Source organism: Sander vitreus, chromosome 11, assembly GCF_031162955.1.
Source record: "Sander vitreus isolate 19-12246 chromosome 11, sanVit1, whole genome shotgun sequence".
NCBI classification, from domain to species: domain Eukaryota; kingdom Metazoa; phylum Chordata; class Actinopteri; order Perciformes; family Percidae; genus Sander; species Sander vitreus.
The window spans coordinates 24,136,370-24,150,165 of NC_135865.1; the positions used below are offsets into that span (position 1 = coordinate 24,136,370).

The window sequence follows — 13,796 nt, forward strand, 5'->3', positions numbered from 1 at the left end:
TTCAGATGCACACACTTTGTAAAGGAATGGCTTTTAAAAGCCTTGGAATAGTTTTCTAAACTGTTCACACACAAATACATATTTTGTTTATGTAATATGCCTTCATTTTGTCCAGTTAAAAACACTTTCCTATGCAGGTACTCTGTCACTGTCCCTTATTATTTTTTAGTCTCCTCTGCACTGAAACAGCTCTGTTTATCTTTCCTTTCCTCTCCCCTTCGCTCCAGTTTGTCTACTCCCTAAACTGTCACTCCTTTCCCTTTTGTTTTTTATAGCTGATATGTTCAACATAATCAGCCCACCTACACTTCGTTGTGTTGTTGCTATTCTTTAAAGTTTCTCAGTATCTACACTCCTCTCCCCTTGCACTCTACTGCCAGATTCATATTTCTAACTAACCTCTCCTCTCCTTTAATTCTCTTTGTGAATGTTACTGCTAATGAGTTTTGTAATTCCCACAGTAAGGCACAAGCAGAGATTTGCTCCCTTGTCTTGTTTTGCAGTTTGCTCTCTTGATCAGCCTTGACCTTTTTCACCAACCCCGCCTACACACACACACACACACACACACACACACACACACACACACACACACACACACACACACGTCCCCTTTGGTTAAACTAAAATGGGTTAATCCCTCATCACTCAAACTGCGGACTGCGCTAACTCATTCAGCATCGGGGCCAGGTGGCTCAGGTGTCGCAGTCCTGTTCTACACAAAGGAAACCGGATCATGTTCAGACACACATGCACAGAGTCAGACATAAGCTACAAACTTGATGCAGACATAAAAGTTGCACAGACTTAGACTCACACTTTCTCTCTATGTCAGTTAAGTCGTTCCTCTCTGGTTCTCCGTCTGTGAAAACATTTGAACTTACGTTGTTAACCCGCAGTGGTAACTGAACCTGTCGGGTGATGCTGTAGAGTGAAAATGGGCTTTCTCATTAACTTGGGTTTTGATGTTCACTCTGTGCCTAAAAAAAGAGGAGAGTTATATTTTAATTTCTTGCACCAAGCCCATATATTTAAAACCGTGTTCAGTTTGTTGAGGAATGCTGAAGGTTTGGACTCTCGTCTGTAGTTTTCCACACTATTGTAGAGGCAAATAACTTGAATGAATGTGGTTTTTGTTTTTATGACCAACTGAATCGCAGTGTATGTTTACTGAGCTCGTCTGGAAAGCTTTTTGATTGCACAGCCATGTGCTTGTCTGTGCTGTAAATTGGTCACTTTTTAGCTTCTTTTACCAACACTGAAAAAAGAAAAATAACATTGTCATATTGTGCTCTTATAATTGACTGTTTATACTTTTAACAGTAGTCACATAAATGACTATAGACCATTTCACAGTAGTAAACATAAACATTCTAAATGGCCCCAAGTTGATTTCCTGTTGCAGTGTATGTGAATGACATTAACTGACAGGAAGTTAACAAGGGGCCAGGCTGTTGCCTAGCAATGTAATTCCATTGAAAATGTCTAATAGACTGCTGTGCAGGCTGCTAAAAAGTTTACCTTTCCCTTATCTGTTCTCTCTTGTGCTTTTCTCTCCAGGGCCGACATGTCAAGACGGGACAACTGGCGGCCATCAAGGTTATGGACGTCACTGAGGTCAGTAAACACACCTTCTTTTAATATTTTGTTTTTATTCGCCCAGTTTCTATCCAAATTCCGTGAAGATTTAAATATAGGTAGAGTGCATCGAGATAAACAGCTGGTGGTGCTTATTCTCCAGGTGGATGCCATTAAAGCATTGCAGAACAAGAGGACACAACAAGAGAATTAAACGAGCTGTAGTCAAACCTCAAACGGTGAAAAACAATGTAGAAAACGTGATGGAAATATGGCATTTATGTTTGTTTGATGTAGTAATTTAAGGAAGGTTACAGTCTTCCTATCGCTGCCGATTTTCGTCTCTTCAGTGGAGCACAAACTTCAGTGGAAATGTATGTACGGCATGATTTATTGCATTTTTCTTTTATCATCACACCAACTTTGCCACTTAAAAAACACCTCAATAGCTAGAGTTTTTTTTCTTTTCAACTTTTCAGCATTTCCCCTCAGCTGGATAGAAAATCTTACAGCTTATTGTTGTCAGTGTAGCAGTCTCTTTTTTTAACTGCGTGCTGGTTAAACTGCGGCTGCACTTTTGCAGGATTGTTGAATTCTGTAGAAAATTTGAAAGCTAGTTCTCTTTCTGTTATAAGTAATGGTTCATGAAGTAACATGCTTCTTTTGTTGACTCAGTTGTTTGAGAGATGTTAGTTTGGTTTTACACAGCTTTCAAATATATTCAAATATTTCCACTTTGAAAAGAGAATCACTGTAAATATTGTAAAATGGGATAGATGCATGAAAGATGCATGAGGTGAGACTAATACATAGCTGTAGCAGTTACCAGACTCACCTTAGCAGCATGCAGCGTTTGCAGATTTGGAATTGATCCCAAATTTAGTTTGATTGCATCTGTCGGACTAAATCAGTTCTAATTCTTTACTCAGGCGTTCAGTATAACAGTTAACAACAAAACAGTTTCTCTCACTCCCCTCCCTCTCTCTCTCTCTCGCCGCTCTGCTCCCTCATGTCAATAATTTCTCTTCAAAAATAGTAATAATTTTCAAGCTTATAATCACACGGCTTTCAAACCTCTTAGTAGTTTTGTTCTTCATTGGATAAAGCTGGGTTTGTGTTTGAAACTCAACAGATTTTCAATTTCCTGAGGGATATTTTTGGCCAGTACTCTTAAAGATTGAAGATCAGTAGTCTTAAAGATTGAAGGAGTGTGTGTGTGTGTATTTTGGAGCCCATGGGTGCATGATTGCCAGTTTCCGCAAAGTTAAGTTAGGACTCAGAGGGTAGTTTCTGTCTGTGTAATTGGAGCCAGTGTTTCTTTGTGTGTACACATGCAGAAATGTCTTATAAAACTGCATCTCATTGTGTCGATGGTGGTGGAAGTGAATGCTTTTTCCCTTCCTTTTTTATTAGTCATCATTGAATAAATAACTGAGACAATGGGGAAAATATTCACAAACACATATTTGAGGTCACTTGACCACTTCCTGCCCAGGCGCCTTAAAGAGGAATGACTGTATCTTCAAGGCTGTCACACAAAATCCTTTAATCTGGGTCAACAGTTACACTGAAGAGGATTGTACTGTCGGCCTTTAGCTGTATGTCTAAACCCCTAATACTTCACATTAAGTCCCATTTTTAGGATGAGATATGTAAGGTCCCATTTATAAAAAAGAAAATCTTTGGTTGCAGTAAGGCCTGTAACAGTGTCTGAGATATCAGTTTAGATGGAATTAAAATGCAGATGTAGTTCAGTAGTGTCATAATAATGATGTCTTAATAGGGTTTCAGATCAGTTGGGATTGGCTAATCATGTCAAGGCTACTGGTTACCCCATGAAGCAAAGCCTACTTGAGACCTCTAATGGCCTTATTGTAGACATGTTTCCTTTTCACATTGTTTCATTTGAAGGATTTTTAGGTAATATTTTCCTTAAATGCCCCCCCTATTTAGCATTTATAAACAGTTTAGAAACGTGTAGTGTTTATTAATGTATTTTTTAACAACTATAATCACCTGCTGGTGGCTAAAGTAAAGGTAAAGAGGCCTGAAAAGCTGAAAGTATCCAATATTTCACAAGTAAAAATGAGAGCGAAGTAAACCTCATTTTGTGTAATAGAATCTATCTTTAAGCATCTTGTGACCCCTATTTATCTTCTGTCTACTGTCAGTAGAGACTAATGGAACCTCTTCCATTTTAAAAACAACCCCCCTTAAAAAGGTTGACGGGACATTTTGGCATGTTTTGAATAGTGTTTTGTATTCTTCCTCTTTGCAGCACTTTATTTTTAGACTATTGAATATTTGCCACCTCTGCAGTCTTTTCCCCCTTTTCACACCCCTCATGGTTTTCTGTGGCTGCAGTCTGACACACCCCTAAAGGAAAGAATGACCACAGCAGTTTGAGTCTGTCAGGGAAATAAATCCATTATTAAAGGGACAGTTTGGATCTTTTGAAGTGGGGTTGTATGAAGTACTTATCCATAGATGGCCGTCGGCACGCCCCCAGTTTGGAGAAGCAGGCAGGAGTACCGGCACAGAAGCTAAGCAATGGATCGTCACTATGGGTGGCAACTTTCACATACAAGAAGTGAAGCGACCTATGTAGGAATATTGATTCTAGACACTTTAAAAGCTTTTTCCACCTTCACTGAATATACTAAAGAAAGGTTTAAATAATTCAGTATCCTCTATGATGATTCATTAGTTTGCTTTAGCTGTCACTATGGCAGGTAACATTTTGGAAGTCCTAGTTCCTGGTGAAAAAGAGTTTGGGAGTGTACCTCTCATTGCAGCCTGCAGGCACAAATCTCCATTTCCAACTGTGCAGATTAAAGAGAGGACATGAAGAAGGATCAGGAACATTTGATGGGAATATGTTTATGTATTCATACGAGCAGAATGACTGAAGAGAAACACACGTGTAGGGAATATTCAAGACATGGTGGTTCATTTTTTTTTTTTAACCCTCCGAAATGTTTATAGTGGTCCTTTTCCACATGGTTCAGCCGTTTTCTAAAATAAACACTTATAGTTTGTCTGGATGCTCGCCAAGAATGACAGTTGAGTAGAGAAAGCTTGAGATATTCACGTGCACATACACGCATGCACACCTAGAGATGGTCCGATACCATTTTTTGCTTCCTGATACCGATTCTGATACCTGAACTTGCGTATAGGCCGATACCGAGTACCGATCTGATACCAGTGTGTCATGTATTTTATTATGTTTTAACAACTGTATATTACTATCCCTGTATGGATGTGATATGATTTCTATCTTTGTTGTCGGTTTGGCTCAGGTTAAACTCTTTATGAAACATGAACAATGAATGCCACAGAACGTTCTTTTATTCTACAGTTTGACAGTCAATTATAACGGAAAAAGAACATAAATAAACTACTTTAACGTATTTTTTCTTTAGGGCTTTATTACGTGGTATCGGATCGGTGCATTAACTCCAGTACTTCCCGATACCAGTGTTTAGGCAGTATCGGAGCTGATACCGATACTGGTATCGGTATCGGAGCCGATACCGATACCAGTATCATCATACCAGTATCATCTCTATACACACCAATGCCATGCAATGTTTATTTGGGTGTGTGTGAGACCTATGAAGGGAACCACAGGAGCTTTCGTGTATGTTACTTCCGTGACGAATGTGCGTCACTTTGTAACACATGTTGTAATGCTCGCCTAGCTGCTAGCGTGGCACGCCCTCATACTCTGCTTCTGACTGGCTAGTAGTCCTTACCTAGCTACTGCGCATGTGCGACTCCCAACAAAGATGGAACAGAAGTGAGATGTCTCACTCTGTAGCTAAAACAGAGAGCTCAACACACAGGGTGAAAAGAGGAGCTGCAGCAATGTGCGGTACAACAAATATATTGTGTTTCCTGAAAATGAAACCACATAAACCTATTCTGGTACAATCTCTAAATACAATTATGAACCTGAAAATGAGCATAATATGAGCACTATAAAAGGTTCTAGTAGGAGATTCAGAATGTGAATTGGAGGTGTGTGCATCAGCTCCTCTGCGACCTACAGTTAGCGAGAATTCAGACCGTAAAGCGCCCTGCGATAAAACAACTCAGGGGTCTGTGTTGGTGTCCCTGTCTTGTTTAAGGTACTAGTGAGACAATGAAAAACGAGCCAGAAAATCCAGTTTGAGTAACTGATTAATGCGTTTAAAAGCTTATCAGATGCCAAAACACTGCACAACGGTTTGTAATACTCTCATACCATGGGAAGTTATCACGGCAGCAACTATTTCATCTTTCGTTGCAGCTATTAGCTCCTTGCTGGATAACGCAAAAGTTGAGCATGGTTCTACTTTTTCGACAGACCCCGTGCGTTTTTTCACTGAGGGCCTCGAGGCGGTGTGATCATGGTCGTACCCTTCTCTTTGTAGCTTTGCAGAAACCTTTACATGGTTCTTTGCAAGAACATAACTCCTGCTTATGCATCTATTAGTCACAGTTTGATGCTTAGGTTTTTTTTCTTAGGGCAATGCTGCTCATTCCAGGGGATAAATGTAGTTGCTGGTGGATGTGACTAAACACTTTCCCTCTTTGTGCTTTATTAGATGTTTTTTTGACTATTGTCACACTTGTTATTTTCTGCACCAACACCTAAGTTTCCTCTGAAGGAGTGTTCATCTCTTCCATCTTTCTAATTAACCTCTGATACAAAAAAATAGCTTGTGCTGTGTTGAGCTAACTGAACAACAATCAGGGTGGTAAGAGAAGAAGATGGAACGGCAGGAAGTGAGCGAGTGAAACCTGAGACGGAGAGCGAGAGAGCTTAAATAAGAAGTAATCGGCGAATGTTTTTTTCCTTCTTTGAGAAGGTTCAACTGAAGTGCAGTGGGATTATAGGAGGGGCTACCGCTGCTCGCCTGCATCTCTTTACCTCCATCTCTCACATCCATTCGGGCCCTCTCTTCTCCTTTGTCCATCCATTCCCTCCCTGTCTTCTATGCTCTTTTTTTTGATGCCTTCATCCAGATTCGTCTCGTCGCCGCATCTGCTTTCTGTGGGGAACAAGATAGAGTAAGAGAGTAGACATGGAGAGTGAAGTCATCCTCATCCCTGATATGAAAACTGGAAAAAAAGGAGAGAAATGGAGGCAGAGAGAGAGAAGCGTAGCAGCAGAAGCTCAGCATTCTGAGTCTCTCAGTGCTGCTGTTGACTTGGATGTAATCCAGAGGAAAAATCAATCTTGATTAGTGGAAAAACTCCACAGCAAGCATCTTTATCTCTACCTTACTGTTCCCCTGCGGAATGAATAGCTTTTCTCATCATATTTTCTCACTTGCTATTTTTCTTTCTGTGAATTTTGCCCATGAAACAAACTAGACACATTAAAGCAATTCAACTTTCTCTCTCTTTCTCTCTCTCTCTCTCTCTCTCTCTCTCTCTTTCTCTCTCTCTCTTTTTCTCTTTCTCTCTCTCTCTCTTTCTCTCTCTCTCTCTCTCTCTCTCTCTTTTTCTCTCTCTCTCTCTCTCTCTCTCTCTCTCTCTCTCTCTCTCTCTTTCTCTCTCTCTCTCTCTCTCTCTCTCTCTCTCTCTCTCAGAAGGTGTGAAAGTAGGAAGGTGTTGAAGGCATGGGATTGTATGTTTGTCTTGAAGAATAAAATAAAAATCTTCTAAAGCTGTCCAGCCGTGTCAAAGCAAATGCAAATTTTAATTTTGGGCCTACATCCCTGCAAAGTCTGCTTTTCTTGAACAAAATTGCAGCGTTGTAGGAATTGCAATGTCACTTAGCTGGTTGGTGCAGAGTGAAACATCTCTGTTGGATAGATTACTATGAAATTTGATCCAGATATTCACAGCCCTCCAGAGAATGATCCAAAGTAGGGCTGCACAATTCTTTTTAACGGTCATCGTGATATTAACTGTTTAGAGAGAAAAAAGAGATTTTTTTTTTGTGTTAGTTGAAAGAAAATATCAGTAGAAAATGGCACTTTAAAATGTCATTCTTTTTTTAGTGGTGCAATTTATATTCAATTCAATGTTCAATTAGTTTAAAAAAAAAGAATGTTTGGTTGACTTTTCCTTTTGTTTGTTTTAAAAATAAAGCAATTTGTTGTATTTTGCTTTTAATACTGAAAGCAACAAAACTGAGTACACCTTAAAGTAATATCATTATCGCTATATTCAACGTTATTGCATATCACATATTTTCCTCATATCGTGTAGCCCTAATACAAAGGACTTTTCAGGCCACTTGTAGTGCCACCAACAGGTCAAAGTTTTCACTTATGCAATGAAATATATAGAATCAGAATCAGAAAGGGTTTTATTGCCAAGTATGTTTTTTAACACATACAAGGAATTTGTTTTGGTGTTTTTGGTGCACGTCACACATTCTTTAGATGGAATATTAAACAATATAAGTATAAGTATATGTACACAGTATGTATTAAGTTAAAAATGAAGAATAAATAAAGATATAAATAAAAAATAAAGGGCAAAGACTATCTATCAAGATGACTGCACATTTGGTACAGACACTGAGGATGAATTGTAATAACTTTGGTCATGATGAATGATAATATATATTATAATATATACAGTAATATATATATATATATATATATATATATATATATATATATATATATATATATATATACAGTGTATATATATATATATATATATACAGTGTATATATACTATATACAGTGTATATATATATAGCTCTATATACTCTGTGTGTGTGTATGTATGTATGTGTGTGTATATATATATATATATGACAAACCTTCCATCTACACAAGATGTCTATGGAAGGTTTGGCAACTTTCAAAATTATACATTTTAGTGTGGATATGGCCTTATAGTCACATACAGTTCTGTTGAATATTTTCACCCAGGGAATCATTGTTCTATTTTTTGGTCAAAGTTGCAGTCTGTGAGTTTCTGTCTCCTTGATTTAGTCTTCATCTTGATGCTTAGATTGCTACCGTTCATTCCTAACAAACTAGAAATGTAAATTGCTTAGTGAGAGATTGTGTTGTCAGATTAGATTCACAATAATACAAACAACTCGACAAAGGCCAAGAGAGGTCAAAACTTCTTTTTACAGGCAACCAGGAACCTGGAGGGACTTTTTTCATGGAATTATGTTAAACACTTGCTGCGCATGAGGCTTCATCAAATATGACAAGAATGCAGCAAGTGTTTAAAATAGTCCCTGAAACAAGTCCCTCCAGGTTCCTGGTTGCCTGTTAAAAACATGTCAACCTTTCTTGGCCTTTGTCGAAGCCAAAGTCTCCCTCCTGCTCAGCTTCCATTTTCCCTTATGCTTCCATTTTGCGGCTGTCTGCTCCCCCAGGGGTCGCGGTTCTGTTAGCTCTGCTCACATTGTGTGCTGTAATACTTTACCAGCAATATGGCCGCCACCGAGTCTCCCCACCATTTCATGCCTAGGAATGATAATGAGTAGCTTCAGGACGCCTTGTTTTGAATGACTGACTGTGGATGTGTATATATAAATCAGGGGGAAAGTGAGAGACAGCGAGAAGTGAGGTGTCGTTAATGATGGGATACATGAGCATGAACATGGGGCTGAAGTCATTATTGGAGACAGTGATGGAAAATGATGCTGCAAGGACGAGAGTGATGGAGACGATGAGTGTCCAAAATAAATGGACAGTGTTCAAACGTGTGTGTGTGTGTGTGTGTGTGTGTGTGTGTGCGCGCTTCTGTGTTGTCTCTGTTGAATCCTAATGATGCTTTCTGAAAGACTGACTGTGTGGCTGGTCGAGCTCCGCATAGAAAACTGTCAGGCGCTTAAAACTGGCGGCAACAGCTGGGCCGTATTCCTGTGTTGAAACAATTCAATTACTAATTGGAACTAATCAACACCAAATTTGACATTTTGATCAGTTGTTTAAGTAATTTATTAAATACCAAATATTCTGTTTCCACCCTCTCAAATGCGATGATTTACTGCTCATTTTTTATTTTATTTTGTATCATTGTTAATTAGTCTCTTTGGGTTTTGGACTATTGGCTAAAAAAAAACAAAGTATTTTTCACCATTTTCTGACAATCATAGACTGTATGATTAAAAAAAATGTACGTAGACAAATAATTATCAGAATGATCAAAAAAGAATCATCAGTTGCAGCCCTGTCATAATCTTAGTGTTATTCTTCTGACATTTTGATCAGATATTTCCTGATTTTCCTGTTTAATTAATAGTTTTGATGATTGAAATTTGTTTCATATTCAGCCAAAGGTCTTGGATGGCGGATTGTGTTTAGAAACACCTCGACACTGTTGCATTTTAATAAGTCTGACTTGTTTTGTTAAATTAAAAAGGAGGTAAAACTTTGAAATTAGGTATCAAAAAAGTATAATTTTATAATTGGTAAGCAAAGTCGCTGTCACCATCTTTCTACTGGGCCCATTTTTCCCATTTTTGTCCACCTCTCAGCCCATGGTGTAGTTCTTTCTGTCCAGTGATTTAAGATTGATGACATCAGTTTGTTCGGCTCTAGAAGTCACATTTTCAAACTTTTTTTTGGTTTTTCCTATTTGACACAAGTTTCTCTAATGTCTCAGAACATAATGGATTGTAACCATTTTTATGTTTTCTCAATAGAGGTGATTCTTCTCTTCCCCTCTTTAAGCTATTATTTTCAACCTTTATTCGTCTCATGAGTGAGTATGTAAGAACGTTCATGCTCCTCCACTCTGTCCTCAGCATCTGTAATTACACTGACTTGTTCCAGAAATGTTCACATGACCAACAATTTGTGGGCGATGTTCTGTTGACCATAAAAGTTACTGTTTGTGCGTGCGTGTTGACTTTATGTACATCTTTTAGTATCCTGTCAAGTCTTCTGTGCATCCCTGAACCAAAATATGGTTTAAATATGTAACGGAGTTTGTGACTGACTGGTTGACTGACAGGTCGGCAGGCTCACCTGCTGGGTGACTGGCAGGATGACTGCTGATGGTCTGCTGCTGATGAGTGGATTAACAGAAGGCCTGGCTGGCCAGCAGTCTGGTTTGTTGGCTTCCTGGCTCATTGGTTGGCTAGCTGCCTGGTTAAATGACTGGCTGCCTGGCTGAAGCAGTAACCAATTGGCTGGCTGACTAACTGTGACTCAAGGGATTGGCTGGCTGACCGACTGACCCCATCATCTTCACAGACAGTTAAAACTCCTGCTGAACTCTACAGCCTCAGCAGATTAAAGCAAAATGAAAATTTTTTTGCGGTGCTTGCATGTGGCGATGTCCTCTCATGAAAACCTGCTGCTTTCTTAAACATCTCATGAGAAAACAAGCATAGCATGTATAAACTGAAAGCTGTTAAGTCTGCTGGACTCTCTAACACAGGCTTTGCTTTTTAACCGTAGCAAAACAGCAGGAAATATACGTTTAATGTCCCAGTAATAACAGCTTAAAGTGCAAAGATAGTTCGAACCTAAAAGAGTTTTGTTCCAACATGACACCTCTACCATTTGAAAATAGTCTCCAAATGACTGGCAGCATAAAAATCACTGCTTTTTATATAAGCAAGTTAAGTTGTCAGTTGGCCAAACATCCGGTTAACTTGGTGTTCTGTATTTTAGAGATAGTGAAACTGAGCTGCAGTTTTTTTTATAGACAAGTTAAATTCTTCTTTCATCTTTAAATGCTGAAGTTTCGGCTGAATTGCCCTTTAACCTCTGGACCAGACGCAGAAATGTCAGCAGTCGTTGCCTGTCTGTCATGTGTTGCTTCTGCAGCTGCAGTGCTCGATAAGACGCGTGTGTGTGTTTTCATTTCATCACACCAATCATTTTCTGTATAAAAATACAAGTTGTACCTGTTTTGACGGCGAACAGAATAAGGTAGCTACCTGCAGCGATAAATATAAAGGTTGAATGTCTTGGCCGCCATCACGCAGCATTAACTCACCAGTATGAAGAAATATTTATTCTACTTGCATTTAAACATGTTGTTAATGTGCCTCTAACAGTTAAGACTCTTCTTATATAACTTAACTACAGTTTGTTGTCATTTCTGTGATTTTGCTCCACTTTGAATATGTTGTTAACAATCTTATGTAACTGTTTTTAGTTCCATTGAATGATACAGTATTTTCTTTTCAGGACAAACTAAAACAGAGGCTTGGCTATGCTTGTGATTGGTCCAAAGAGTTTCTTGGTAAACTGCAGTAGAGCTTTTTTTGTTCAGCTGCTTTGTGTTTTCTCCTACAGTACGTGTTTCTGCTGCTGGTGCTGGTTTGTTGATAATGAAGATGACCTAGGGAAGGTTGAAGAAATGGTGTATATAAGTACTTTGGGTTTTAAATGAATGCAATCACATCAGCATAGGTTTTTCCTAGCAACATTTGCTGGTGGCTATTGATCAACGGCTTTGTGTTGACAATGAGCGGCTATTTGTGTCTTCAATCCCCGAGGGTTACAGACCAGCTTTCTTTTCAAACCAGTTTTTGATTTTCAATGCACGCACATAGTTATAAGTTGAATGATAGATATCAATTATCATTTTAGTTTACCACCTTTTTACATTCTGTTAGACCTCCAAAGCCAACAGCAGTTAGTAATGTCTGCTAAAAGTTGCTGGTTATATGTTTAGATTTTTACTACAGGATGGGTTGCCAGACATTCATGGTCTCCAGATGATGTATCCTACTGACTTTGGTGATACCCTGAGTTTTCCCTCTTATCACGTGAGGCTGACTTTTGTGGTTTTGAGTGAAATGCAAAATTTTTGTTCCATGAAATTTGGTGCAGAGACATTCCCCCATGTCCCCTTCATGTTGAGTTATAAAAAACTTTGTTGATCCTCTGACCTTTCATCTAGCACCATCATCAGGTTGAAATGTTCAAATGTCCAATAAAAAATCCTACGTTTTATGTAAATATTGGCACACTAAAATAAGACGGTGATTATGCTAAACTAAGCACGTGCTAAGCATCAGCATTCGCATTGTCTTTGTAAGCATGTTAGCATGCTGACCTTAGCATTTAGCTCAAAGCGCTGCTGTGCATAAGTACGGTCTCTTGCCATCAATACTCTTGCCATGAATGATAACAGCTGCTACTACGAAATGCCAAGATGTCTGTTTCAATATGAAAAGCTAAACAGTTTCCCTCTCAGTTCCTCAGAGCTTTTCCTCTATGGACATACAAGGTTGCCGCAGCGCTCTGTTTGCTCAGAAGTCCGAGCTGCAGCCGCCTTTCGAGCTCCTGCTTTTCGACCGGCCGTAATAACAGTGAAAATGTCATGTCATGTCAGCCGCAGTCGGCCTGTGGGATCAGACGCACAGGCTCGGCTGATGCAAAGTGCTCGCAAATAAATGTCACACCGCCTCAGTGTTGCTCCAATGATTGAGAAATAATCGCTTGATCTTGTTATGCGTCTGTATGCGTGTCTGAGTCTGTACTGTAATATCGTCAGTGTGTGAGAGGGAGAGACGGTAATTTGTTTGACTCTGTTATCATTTCCAGTTCAGGCTGTGTCTGTTTTTTTTGGAGTGATATTCGTTTATTAGACTGGTTTGGACATTGTTTCCTTGGTTGGTTTTTCAGCACGTCTTTCATAGATGGACTCAAAACAGCCTAGGAAGTTCCAGTTTGGTTTGACTTTTTTACTGGTTTTATTTTTACTTTTTACTGTTTAGGTAACATGGTTTTGTTTTTTATGCATTTTCATTTCCATCTTTACATATCAAAGTGTCCCACACTGGGGGGAGGTCCAAAGCCTTAAACTCAAACTCTCCACACTTTCAGTTGAGCTGCTTGACATCCAGCAGGAAAGACTATGGCTGTACAGCTCTCAGCCTTGAATATGTTTTGCTGTTTGTAACCCTTACACAACATAAGGTGATGCTGTTAAAGATACAGCACAAACTTCCAGGGTAAACACAGGCTTAAAACAATATTCAGACCTGCAACTAATATCAATTCCTGTAGATTAATTTCTTAATCTATATCAGAAAGTAGTAAAAATCCCCATCGTAGTTTCCCAGAGCCCAAAGTGATGTCTTCAAATTGCTTGTTTTGTTTGACTAAGTCCATAATCCAAAGATACTAATAGAGATTTACTAGAGTAAGCCACATGTGTAAAACCAATAAAGATGAAAAAAAGATGATTTTAAACGACTTCACTTTTATTAATATAGCTGAAAATTACTGAAATACTGAATGCCTTTTAAAAATCACCTGGCACTGCCAATCCCAGTC

General features: G+C 38.9%; 1 protein-coding gene across 4 annotated transcripts in view; it reads left to right on the plus strand.

Annotated features, from left to right (window-relative positions):
• The window catches only part of LOC144525542 (mitogen-activated protein kinase kinase kinase kinase 4-like), a 105,889-nt gene that overhangs the window by 43,503 nt on the left and 48,590 nt on the right, over positions 1 to 13,796 (plus strand). For 3 of the 4 annotated variants that reach the window (XM_078262451.1, XM_078262454.1, XM_078262455.1), the window contains exon 3: positions 1,561 to 1,617. In XM_078262451.1, coding sequence (XP_078118577.1) covers positions 1,561 to 1,617 — 57 coding nt within the window. Of the gene's footprint in view, positions 1 to 1,560; positions 1,618 to 1,755; positions 1,953 to 13,796 lie in introns of those variants that run through there. The other variant, XM_078262452.1, reaches the window with a different exon arrangement.